The sequence below is a fragment of the Pleurodeles waltl genome, chromosome 6, assembly GCF_031143425.1.
Source record: "Pleurodeles waltl isolate 20211129_DDA chromosome 6, aPleWal1.hap1.20221129, whole genome shotgun sequence".
NCBI lineage: Eukaryota > Metazoa > Chordata > Amphibia > Caudata > Salamandridae > Pleurodeles > Pleurodeles waltl.
The window spans coordinates 233505159-233518088 of record NC_090445.1 but is presented as its reverse complement, the minus strand read 5'-3'; the positions used below and the strand labels follow the sequence as shown (position 1 = coordinate 233518088).

Sequence of the window (12930 nt, the reverse complement as noted above, 5' to 3'; positions counted from 1 at the left end):
CTGATGGTCTAGGAAAAAAAAAAAGTGTTAAATGCTGAAATGTAGCACCTTGATCATGCGCGATGGCCATCTAGCGCTAGTGGGCAAGGACATGTGAGGGACACGCACACTCGGCTTCACTCTGAGATATTACTGTGGATGTTGCACATGTGAAGGGCTTACTTTGCAAGCAGTGAAAGCTGCGGGCCTCTCTCCCTCGTCTGCAGATCCAATGCGGACCAGGCAAAGCAGATGTCACCCAAAATGAAGAGTCTTCAGTGAGCAGCCTGCGCCTGCTCTGAGGCTACCGTTCCCGGGGAGTCAGAAGAGATCTCAGGCCTCGTGCCCATCGTATCGTAGGGTATTTTCTGGGAAAGAAGGGGAGCTTAGGCCTGATACCTGCTGAGTCCCTCCCTGCCACAGCTACGGATAAGTTAGCAGTATGCACCCATTTCTTTACTGGACTCTCACCAGTGTGTGGCATCCCCAGATCACTCCTAAGGATGAGATGGGGGCCGAGATCAGACTGTGGACTTCCAGCGGAACAGAACCTGTGCGCGTGACCAGGTAGTTCAGATACATGTGCTAACAGTCCTTCGCCTCTCACTGAAGCAGTACTCTAAGTGTTAGTATGGGGCTGGTTACGTGTATACTCAGTGCTTGTTCTGTTGCTGGAGTGGTAAGTCTGTGTGCCAGTGGGTAGTTGGTTACATGCATGGTCTGCAATCACTCTAAAGGAGGAAAGGGAAATACAGCCCTGCTGTCTACTGGGCCTTTTTCCTAGGACTGGAGAGACGACCTGTAAGTGTCAGAGAAAGGGAGTCTGTCTTTAGTGTCCATTCACTCCTTGGTTTGCGCTGTAGTGAGCACCATTAGTGTCTACTGTTGGAGAGGTTACCTCTATGTCTTAATTTAGGTGCACTCTGCATCATTGGTTTATCTCCCTAATGAGTGGCCTTATGAAGCAGTTAACAGGGTCATCTCACTGTTGCAAATCCCAGTCACAGAAGGGTCACATTAAGGATGACAAGGGGTCAATTCTCGTGCTCTTAAGTTTATGGTCTGGCTCAGTAGGGATTACATCGGTCAACATTTTGTGTTTACCTTCTAGAGGTCAAGGGGAACGTCATGTGATAAATCAATTTGCTATACATGGTAACTGGAGCTATAATTACTGTATGGTTGGTATATTACCACAATTAGGGAAATTAGTGTCTGTGACAGATGCCAAAACTCACTGGCCAAGTTCTGTGTGTGACTAATAAAAATGATTATGTTTCTGCATGTGTGATTATATTGATGGCCAGCACTGTACTCCAGTACCGAAAGTCTAGGCAGTCTTGTCAAATGTCCAAAGATTTTCAATATCTCTACATGAGATTAAAATGTTCATATAATTATTTACGTTGTAGTTATCTTGGTAAATTGGCCTGGGGCTTGCCCTGTTGACCAACGGTGGGAAGCTTTGCTCTATCCTGTCTCTGGAAGACTTTATATTCCTAGGTCAGCACTGAACCACCCAATCCAGAATAATGTTACTCCTAGAAGGTTAAAAATTACATATAGTCCATGGGATTATGCTTACCTCTATGGTTTCTCACGAAGTGGTGAAATTACTCAGATGAAGGTTTGATTGCCTCTTGAAGTTAGAATGTGTGTAGAGAAGCACCCCACCATTAAATTCTCCAACCTCTAATATTTCAAGATAGAGGACGATGTTGGATGCTAACAAATTGTGTTTCTTGTTCCATTAGGTCTCTTGCCCTGGGACAACAGTATACTTCACTTGGGTCGCAACCCATCCTCTGTGGCTCGATTCCCGGACTCGTCCCCAAGCAACTCCGCTTTTGCCGGAACTATATTGAGATCATGCCCAGTGTTGCTGAGGGGGTGAAGCTGGGCATCCAGGAATGCCAGCACCAGTTCCGCGGAAGGCGGTGGAACTGCACGACCATCGATGATAGCCTCGCGATCTTCGGGCCTGTTCTAGATAAAGGTAGGAGGCATCACTGGTCGGGTATGGTTGTTTTCCAGGAAGAAGTGGTGAGTGCTGTAGGGCAGAAGGCTCTACTCTTGTACATTTACGTACATACTCTTCAGCAGCCCTGAACATGCGCCATACCTGCTTGTGGGATGGATTGTCCCACTTGTTCTTTATTCTGTTGCTCTTTCCATATAGTCTTGGACAAAATCTGCACTTTAAATGTGTACTTGAAAGAAACAAACACGCATCACCCTTGCTGAAGAACTCTCATGCTCGGGGAAATCATACTTTATACATCAATCTCATGTAGAGCCCTATTAGAGGTGAGTACAGGAGTCATTACATGAAGCAACTTTTTAGTATTAAAGACAACCTGAGGTTAATCTTCCATTAGCCCAACCCTTTCCAGAGAAAAACCAAAATTAACTTTAACATTCTACTAACTCCCAACAACTCTAATCTAAAAAAAAATGTGAAAACTTAAATTAAATACAACTTTGCATTTTAACAAATGCAGCACTATTGATAAACAAAGCAATCTCTTTGGAAAAATACAACCCTAACCTTCCACAAACTCAGCACAGACTTTCGACAAGATGAGCAATAACTTTCAATAAACTGCATCCTAACTTTCAGGAGCCTAAAACTAAAGTTAGAGAAACTCAGTCAACCTGCATCCTCAAACCTAAAACTAATTCTAGACCCAACCATAACCTACCATATACCCGTTGTTACTATTCAACTATAACCTTACAGAAAAACGACATAAAACTTTGAATATCTCACCCAATCACACAAGCCCATCCTCAGCCAAACATTTCACAAACTCTCTTCAGCCCTTGCTATTCCTCCAGGCCACCCAAATCCTACCTTTCTAAAACTCCGCCTGAGTCATATCCTACAAATTCACACTGACTTCATCTTTCTCAGAATAGCTTCTGTGGTCCCTTTGCTTCATCTAAATCTAAGCTTGCGATTTTTACTTTGTCTGTTTCTGAGCAATCGTGACACGGAATTGCCCGGTCCAAGCACCCCTCTAGCGGCTAGCCTGACTCTAACTGACCCTCCTGCCTGATATGATAATGCTTGGTCCGAGAGCTGGTGTAACTGTGACATGGCTGTGGCTGGCCCTTCTGCCCAAGCATGTTGGCTGTGTTTCACTAGGGTAGATTTCCTTCCTCTCATTGACCCATGTAAAATGCCTTCCTGCTTGACGTGGCTTTCTGGATCATTCGTGGGCTGGAACATACCAAGTGACCAATCAGGGTGACTAAAAGAGCAGATTCTGCACGGGGTGTTTGGTTGCTGCCCCACACCAGAATCTTCTGTATTTGAAACAGGGGGTTTGGGGAGATTAGCGCCATCTTAAAACGTGCTCACGAAGCCTAAAGAGAGAGAAGAGGAGGCATAGAATGAGCTTAGCTCCATGAAAGGGGGCTAAGCCTTCTCCCCCACTGTGAGGCGCGGCCACAGCGATCTTCCCAGAGCCCTGGTTATTTCAATCCACGACGCCATTCACACGCCCTTTACTCAGATTTTGCTCCGAAAGAAGAAAAAAAGGCCCATGGACGGGGATTTCCCACCGGGCGCTGCGCGGGCTAGGAGGGGACAGTGGGGCAGGCCGGGAGCTGCCCGTTGCCACGGTTAGGCAGGGAATGCCAGCCCTTCGGACTGGTCGCGGTGGCCCCAGGAAACGTCGTGCATTGTTGTAGTAATGCAGTGTGACACAGAGGGAACAAAGGCAGATTGAGTGCCCCAGCAGGTAACTGAGCGCTGGAGGGGGACAACCGCACTACTGTCAAGCAACTGAGTCAAGACTAATCCCCCTCCACACCACTTTCACTTCCAAGCCACTATCCCTCTGATAGCAATCACCCCACCTCCCCCCACACACACACCACCACACCACGCACGCGCACACGGCTTTCTATGTACACCTCTGTGGTGCTGTAGGCTTCAGTCACCATGAATGATTGGTGGCCTCTGCAGGGGATATCGGAGCTCAGTGGCCTGGCACCATAGGAACAGCCATGATCGTTACTCCTCTCGCTCCCCTGCGCTTCTTGGCCTCTTATGATCTGTGTTTCTCAGCTAGTGACTCCAGGTCATTTTGCACGTACACCACACACGCACGCCTAATTACGTGCATGCTTTCGTTGGCTTTGTTCCTTTGCATTTGAGTTTTTGAAACGTTAAAGTAGAACTTTGGTAGAAATTCCAAGAGACCTCTCACAGATATGTTATAATTCGTCGAAATATCCGAGTTAATTATAGTTGCATGTTTGAACTGGTTCATGTGTATCTGTTCGTCCCACTTGTATTTTGTGCCAGTTTAGCTTCTTTTATTTATTTATTTATTTTTTGCTGTTTTATATAGCGTGAGCTCGACCCGAGGGTATTGGAGCGCTTTACATGAGCACCAGTTACATTACACAGGGGGACATTCACTTTTGGTAGGCGCAGGAAGATTTAAGTCAGTGGTTCCCAACCTTTTGACTTCTGTGGACCCCCACTTTATCAGTACTGGAACCCGGGGACCCCCACTGAATCATTATTGGAATCTGGGGACCCTCTAGTGAGTCATTACTGAAAGCTGGGTACATAGGGGGTCATTCCAATGTTGGCGGAGGCCGCCCGCCAGAATTCCCCCCTCCGAAATACCGCGCCGCGGTCAAAAGACCGCGGCGGGTATTACAAGTTTTCCCCTGGGCTGGCGGGCGGTTGCTGAAAAACCGCCCGCCAGCCCAGGGGAAAACGACCTTCCCACGAGGATGCCGGCTCGTAATCGAGCCGGCGGAGTGGGAAGGTGCGACGGGTGCAGTGGCACCCGTCGCGTATTTCAGTGTCTGCAAGGCAGACACTGAAATACTTTGCGGGGCCCTCTTACGGGGGCCCCTGCCGTGCCCATGCCATTGGCATGGGCATGGCAGGGGCCCCCAGGGGCCCCACGACCCCCCCTACCGCCATCCTGTTCATGGCGGCTTTCCCGCCATGAACAGGATGGCGGTATGGGGGGTCGGAATCCTCATGGCTGCGGAGCGCGCTCCGCAGCCATGGAGGATTCACACGAGCAGCGGAAAGTCGGCGGGAGGCCGCTGACTTTCCGCTTCTGACCGCGGCTGAACCGCCGCGGTCAGAATGCTCGTTGGAGCACCGCCAGCCTGTTGGCGGTGCTCCCGTGGTGGCCGCCAGGGGTCAGAATGACCCTCATAATCTGTTCATATTTTTTTATTTTCTGAACAGCCGCGGACCCTCTGAGGAGGCTTCGCGGACCATCAGGGGTCCCCGGACCACAGGTTGGGAACCACTGATTTAAGTGATTGGCCCAGAGTCATGGTATGTTGAGCCGATCGAACTGGTTCCCCAGCTCCAAAGTCAGCAGCTCTGGCCATTACGCCACATCCTCTCCCCAATTTTTCACTCTGTCGGTCAACCAGAAATTGATCAGCTTGAACTTCCACCATGGGATTTACAGAAGTGCAGGTAGACTTTCCAGATATATCATGCTCTGCTTCCTGTGGAACCACTCCAAAGCAAAGGAAAATACATTTTTTTTAAATCACAGTCTTATTCCATAAATCAGAACCAAGAAACACCCCCACCATGCACTCTCATCACGCCCATGGACGTCATTTAGGGGTTGCAGCTGCGACCCCCAGCTTGCCACGTGCAACCCCTGGCACTGCCTTTGCGACCCCTGGCCTCGGAGGTGGCATAATCAGTACCTGGAACACAGGGAAACTTGTTCAATGTTGCTTGGGCTTTCACTTACTTGTTTTCAATCAGTTTTTTATAAAATTTCACTAATAGTGAATAATATATTATTCACTATTTCACTATTAGTGTAATTAAAAAAGGAGTACAGTTAGCTGGAATATGACCTCTTTGCTAGCTGAGGTAAGTAAAGAACACTTTTAAGTGTATGTTGTGTGCATGCTGACGGGTGAGAGTGTACTAAAGAGAGAGTGTGTATGAGTGTGTATGTGTGTTTGTGTAAGCATATGTGTTTGAGTGAAAGTGAAGATGAAATGGCGTATGATGTCACTTCTGCTACCCCTGGCGTATTGGTGAATTGACTTCCATGAACACGTCTCTAATAAAATAAGCATTGGTAATGCGCTCGCTTAGGCTCTAGTACACGGAAACGGTTTCCACCAAATGTCAAAAACAAGCAGTGTAGGCATAGTTTGGGCAGGAGCAGTGCAAGCTTCCCTGACACCAACAACAGGCAGAGGGCAAGGGATAACAGCAGCAATGCAAGCCTCCCTCACGCACACAGAACAGGTCCAACACTGGTCTCAGCATCCTTGACAACAGTGCACACTTCTTCTCACACACACAGAACAGGCACAGCAAGGACAGAAGCAGTGCAAGCTTCCCTGACATAAACAACAGGCACAGGGCAGATGACAGCAGGATCAATACAAGGCTCCCTCATGCACACAGAAGAGGTCCAACACTGGTCTCAGCATCACTGGCAGCGGTGCACACTTCCATAACACACGTAGAACAGGCATAGCATGGGGAGCAGCAGGGCAAGCGTCCCTGACACCAAAAACAGGCACAGGGCAGGTGACAGTGGTAGCAACGCAAGGCATCCGTGCACACAGAACAGGTCCAACACTGGTCTCAGCATCCCCAGCAGCGGTGCACACTTCCTCTCACATACACACAGCAGACACAGCAGGGGCAGAAGCAATGCAAGCTTCCCTGACACCAATAACAGGCACAGGGCAGGTGACCGCAGCAGGAATGCAAGTCTCCCTCATGCACAAAGAACAGGTCCAGAACAGGTCTCACCAGTGCATGGTTCCTCACACTGGCAGGCTGGGTCCCAGACACGTAATTTCTGATCGTGCAGAAGGTGCAGTGGCACCAGGCCTTGGGGGTCCGCTGAATCCTGATTATTGCTGATTATTGATTGATATTGATTATTTTATAATTCAAACAGCAGCCGGGGACCCACTTCCTTCCTTGCACTATGACACCCGAGCCATCGGCTATGCTTCTGCCTGGCATATCATGTAAACCTGCAGTCGAAGTACATCCCTGGCAGCAGTGCACAATTTCTGTTACACACACAAAACAGGTACAGCATGTGCAGCAGCAGTGTAATAAGCTTTCAGAGAGCTCGTTTGTGCGCCAGTGCCTCAGTGTACTTATGGGGTGTTGAAAAGAATGAGTGATTTAATGAACCAGAAAGGAGGGGTGAATGGGAAAATGGCAAGGAGTGGCAGACTAGATGAAAGGACTCAGAAAACTGATGAAGAAAGTGCGGCTATGTATTGATTTTAGCCCTGGATTCAGGAGCTAGCTTTGATTTGCCGTGACTATGGGTGAGTTTTCTGATGCATTTAGGGAGACGCAGCCTAAATTGGTTCGCCTTGTGGCCACAAGTAATGGACACCGGAAAGAGTCCCTTATCTTAGCCCGGTTTTGTCATAGGAAACCGAAGCACTCTCTTATCTTAACCTTGATGCCCAAGGGTGGCCAGGACATTTTGGCAAATAACTGTTTGGATTCAAGGCACTGGGCACCAAAAACGCCTCTCCGTTGGAGTTAGAATTTCATTATGCCTCTGTGATTCATCGGCTTGTGGTTCCTGGAAGGTAAAACTGTGAATCACTGAAAAACAAACCAGGCCTTATCAAGGTATCTGCAAGTCACAGTAGAGAGACTTAGATTTCCCAGTCACAGTAGGGAGACTTAGATTTCCCAGTCACAGTAGGGAGACTTAGATTTCCCTAAGTCTTGGTAGTCCTGGAAAGGCTGTAGCTCTGTCCTGGATATTTGCCTTCCGGATGTTCTTGTGCTTGGTGGTCTTTGCAGCCTCTGGCATCTGCGGCCGCTTATCTGTGGCCTTTGAAGGTCATCTGGCGATCGGCTGTTCATAACTACTGGTCTCACTGCAAGTACAGCAAACACTGGCAAAGCCAGTAGGGCTTGCCTTTTAAATGCAGAGCAAAGTTACTGGCTTTATCAATGGTTGTTGGTTCTGACGTCGTTTATGGCCAAAACCATTTCAAGTTCGCTATTTTGAGTGCACAATTCTGCAGACACAAGTTGACATCTTGAATTTGTTTGGAAAAGTATAACACGTGATTCAAAGACTAACACCAGTGCAGATGACGATCATCGTGGAATTTTTTTTACCCCTTCCATTTTGAAATGGTGAATTAAGAAAACAGGCTGCAAGAAGATACTGTGTAAAAAGAAAAAAGCAAGCTGCATGGTAACAGTCTTGCAGAAAAGAAAAGAAAAGAAAAGAAACATAGTAAAGAGGGGAAGTGTGGTAGAGGCAAAGAGAATGTGAGTGAAGAAAGCAATGTACTCCTATGGGGGTGCTGAAAAGAAAAAAAATAGTCTCCTCACACCAACAGTGGAAATATACTATTTATCCATTCAGACCAATGTAAAGAAGAAATGCTCCAGAGACAGGACAAACACAAGAATAAGGAAGAAAGCCATCAAACAAGGAGCATGATGATTGCATTGTAGATAGCAGGTCTTCAGCAATAGACAGCCATAGATATCTGTTGTTGAAAACCTAAAATCACTGGTGATGGACCTCAACACAGCCTGGTGGACGTCAAAAGTGAAAAGGTAGTGAGCATCAAACAAACACAGTACTCTAGGGTCATCGATTTGTTCTGAGACTGGAGGTTCCAGCAAGGTTTCCTTCCTTTGAAGATGAGGGTTAGGGCTTTGAATTAATAGACCTGTTGCTGTGAGTGTGCCTACCAGAGTGGGTCACCACTTAGACCTGTCATCTACACTTATCCCCAATGATTGGGATTCTGCTGGTCAGCTTATTAGGCCCACTCAGTGCTTAATTTGTGCTTGTTGTAGCCGGTGCTAAGCACCGGCACTTATTTTTGAGGGCCGGGGCTTATTTTTCTGCCTCAAGCATTTACTGCGAGCAAAAAAAACATATGGGAAAGAAGGAGGAAGAGAAACACGAAAAAGCTTCACAATGGGAGAAAGCAGAAAGCTGCAAGAGTGAGCTGAAGGGGCAGGGAGGGGCTTTAAATGGATTGAAAAGGCCCGAGATGGCTTCAGGATTACGCTGCCTCAGTATTCCATGTTCGCAGATTTTATTGCAGCAGCCGCATGTTTATGAGGAGGGCTTTGAGCACCGGCACGTTTTTATTTACAAATTAAGCACTGGACCCACTGCAAGATTATCTAAAGACCTGTGGAATAAATATGTGCAGGAGGCTTAGTCTTCAACTACACAAACATTGGTACCAGGGATCCTTGTCTGCACCATCCATGAGTTGTGCTTTCATATTGCACACAGTGCTTATTTGTCACTCAAAAAACAAGTCTGTTATGAAGTGGAATGCTCTCATGTCTACATGTGCTCATCCATACGCTCATTGCCAGATTACCCAAAAAAAAAAAATCGCCTGCCGTCCCAGTGCAGGCGCAAACTAGCTCCTGCACTTTGGACAGTACAACAGTGAAAGTCATCCATAAAATGTGGATTAGTGGTTTCAAACCACAAGGTGTCTTTCAGTGGATCTGTCTGATTTTAAACAGGGATCGTGTACCCCACTCCAGAGGCAAGTTACATGCAAGATGGATGTCTGTGGGAACTTTAGATCCCGATAGACCCTCAGCCAGGCACCTTCAGGATATGTTGGTTGCCACTTCATTGGATGAGCATTGTTGGAGTGTTTGCCATTACAGCCATGTTGCTAATTCAGCGTGGACACAGGGGCCAATACACTCCCTCATTTGGTGTGGGCCCTAACTCCATGTAAATGAGGGAAGCTCCCTTGTCATCACGTGGGTGCAAAATGTACTCTTATTACAGAAGAGACCATGCAAATGTCTGTAACCCGTTCTGTAACACAGAAGTGCTCCAGAGGTCCAAAAAACATGAACAAATACCCATTGTGGAACCAGGGCCTTTTCTGTAATTGGCACCAGGTCAGGACCGGGCTGGCATCAAAGAGCTGTGTGCAGGACAGTGCAGGTGAAACTTGTTATTCAGCAGCGAGTGCAAACAATTAGAAAGCCCATTTCAGCATGAGTTCTGCCGAGGTGATGGGTTTAACGATGACATATCAGTAGTCCTCCAGGTCAGGACTGTGGTGCAGAGGAGGGGCTGTGAAATAAGGGTATCCATGAAGTATTGGGGTGTGGTATGTGGTCTGAGGGAAGGTTGGCATGGTGCACTTCACAGCTCATCTGTGTCTACATGATGATCTCAGTCCTGGAATGTCAGTAGTACTCGAGGTGAAGACTGGAGCCTTGCTAGAGTTGTGCACTAGAGGCATCAGTGATGCTTAAAGTGCAGGTTCAGCGTTTGATACAAGTGTTGTGTAATATGACATCCACTAATAGCACTATATATGTATGCATGTGGTACTTCTATAGCACAAAGCTAAACCAATGGACAGTGAAGCACTGTATTAGGTCAAAGACAAGCCTAAAGTCAGCAAGTGAGAGGAGAGGTAGCTGGTTTGTTGACAATGTTTTGTGATGTAGCATTTTTGAAAGAGGTTTATGCTTTAATTCAGATTTCTGGTAGGGATGTTATGTCGCGCATCCACAGAAGTGTTGATTAAAATAGATCTCTTAAGTGAAACCGTCAATGACATGTCCATGGTATGTTGCGTGGTTAAGTAAATGTAAAGTTGGCTAGCCATGCGGCAGTCTGATGGGAGAGCTAAATCAGTGCGCCTCATTCATCCACCAGTCTGTTTGTGCCACATTGTCCAACATCCCTGCACTCTCCTACCCCAGGGGCCAATCAGCTTCTAACCGTACATGTGATAAAAGGTTTTCAAAGTTTTTGTGGCTTGAGCGGTGCCCTGAGGGCAGCACTTTCGGCAGTGCAAAATACTACTTTTCAATCTTTCCTAAATTTCTGTGACCTATGGGCAATGCTAAATTGTAGTTCTACACTATGTTTGTGGAACGTCCCAGTATTTGATTTTCAAAATGTGGTCACCCTACAATTTGTGGCTGTGAATGAGGATTGTCCTTTGTGCCATTCAGTGCCGGCTCATCCTGGCCCACTAATACGTACCTTAGTTCGACCTCAGTTGACAGTTCACAGATGTCGTAAACGTTTGTATTTCAGCAAGGGTGATTTTGTAACTTTGTATCATCATGGCTCCATGCCAGGGCTTTCCTATTACAAATCATCGTAGTATGGAACTGTAGTCCATACGGTCCACTTGTGTACCAGAACCACAAACCCCAGAATGCAATAGTTATTGAATAAAAGCCAAGTGTGGAGAAAATTGCCCTGTTACATGATGCCATATACTTATTCATTTGAGGTAGGGTGACCAGTCGTCCCGGATTTGCCAGGAGAGTCTCTATTTTTCGCCAACTGCCGTGGCAAATTTGATTCAGGTCCAGGTTGTCAGAAAGGGTCAACTGAAAACAGTGGGGGACACGTTTGTGTGTTCCAAAGCAGGACTAGATATCAGATCTTATTAGAAAACAATTTAATTAACAGCTATGATACTGGGGTTAAAAACTGCTTATTTCCTTTAGTGCCTCGCCTGTGTGTCTGTGTTACTGAGCGCTGTCATTCTGTGCCCCTTGGTTGATGTATCATTATACTATTTTAGCAGAATGTCTAATTTTTTTATATTCAAAATCTGGTCACTCTAATTTAAGGTATTATTTGATTATTAAATGTAGTCAGTTTTCACTGCCAAATGCCAGTTCCCATTGAAACAACAAAGGACCCTTAAAAGAGTCAAATCCCAACCAACCATTCTTTTCTCTATTTCCGCCTTGAATTCAGCCACTCGGGAGTCAGCCTTTGTGCACGCCATTGCGTCAGCGGGGGTGGCGTTCGCCGTCACCCGATCCTGTGCCGAAGGTACATCCACCATCTGCGGCTGCGACTCGCACCACAAGGGCCCTCCGGGAGAGGGCTGGAAATGGGGCGGCTGCAGTGAAGATGCTGAGTTTGGCGTGCTGGTGTCCAGAGAGTTCGCCGATGCCCGGGAGAACCGCCCAGATGCCCGCTCCGCTATGAACCGGCACAACAACGAGGCAGGCAGAACGGTGAGTGGATGCCTTATATATAATCTCATATATTGCATTTATTGATATATGTATAATGTTTTTTTTGTGTTTAGAAATCTGAGAAGTTAATATTTCATAGTAATTTTCATATATGGCCATAATTTGATTTATTGTTTCTCTATTTAACACAGTTTGTATATTGACATGTACTTCTCAATAAACATATACAAAAAAAAAAAAAACGGTGAGTGGGCTTCAACCCGCATTCATGGTCCTCCAGTCTAATGTCTGTTTATGGACCTTGGTTTGAAGGATTGCATGGCCTCCAGTCTAATGGAAGCACGTGCGCAATCTTGTCTAGTAAGTAAGTGGCAATCACTGATTCAAGACAGGAGCAAAATGTGATAAAGCCTTTAAGCTAAGGGAAAAAAATTTTCTTTTTTTTTTTTTTTACAAATGGGCCACCGTGTGTCATGCAACATCGGCTCTATAGTCACACACTCTTTTATATTATGTTGTGTGTATTTGTAAGGCACACTGTCACCTGTGAAGGAATCTTGCCGCTGAGCAAGTGTGTGTGTGTGTGTGTGCCTAAACTTGGCTAAGGAGGGGGAGGAGGGGAAGCATTAATCCACAAACAGGTCTTCAACTTCTTGCAGAACTCAAGAAGAGAGGTGGAGGCTCTGAAGTGTATTGGCAGGTCATTCCACACTTTAACAGCAATGTACCAGCAGGCCCTGCCTCTGGATCTGTTTCTGTGTATTTGTGGGATGTGGGGGAGTCCAGCAGAGCTCTGGGGGTTGGTCAGAAGAGATGTGATTGTTCAGATAGTTAGCGCCTGTGTTGTGTAGGGCCCCAAATGTGTGAGGAGTTTGAACTGCACAAGTTTGTGTATCGTGAGCCAGTGAAGTTCTCTGAGGTTTGGTGTGATATGTGTTCTGCGTGGGAGGCTGAGGATTCTGAGTTCT

At 46.7% G+C, this 12930-nt stretch overlaps 1 protein-coding gene across 1 annotated transcript in view; it reads left to right on the top strand.

Annotated features, from left to right (window-relative positions):
• WNT3 (Wnt family member 3) overlaps positions 1–12930 on the top strand; it is a 139521-nt gene that overhangs the window by 114147 nt on the left and 12444 nt on the right. Inside the window, exons 2-3 of the mRNA XM_069237977.1 lie at positions 1734–1975; positions 11736–12001. Coding sequence (XP_069094078.1) covers positions 1734–1975; positions 11736–12001 — 508 coding nt within the window. The remainder of the gene's footprint in view (positions 1–1733; positions 1976–11735; positions 12002–12930) is intronic.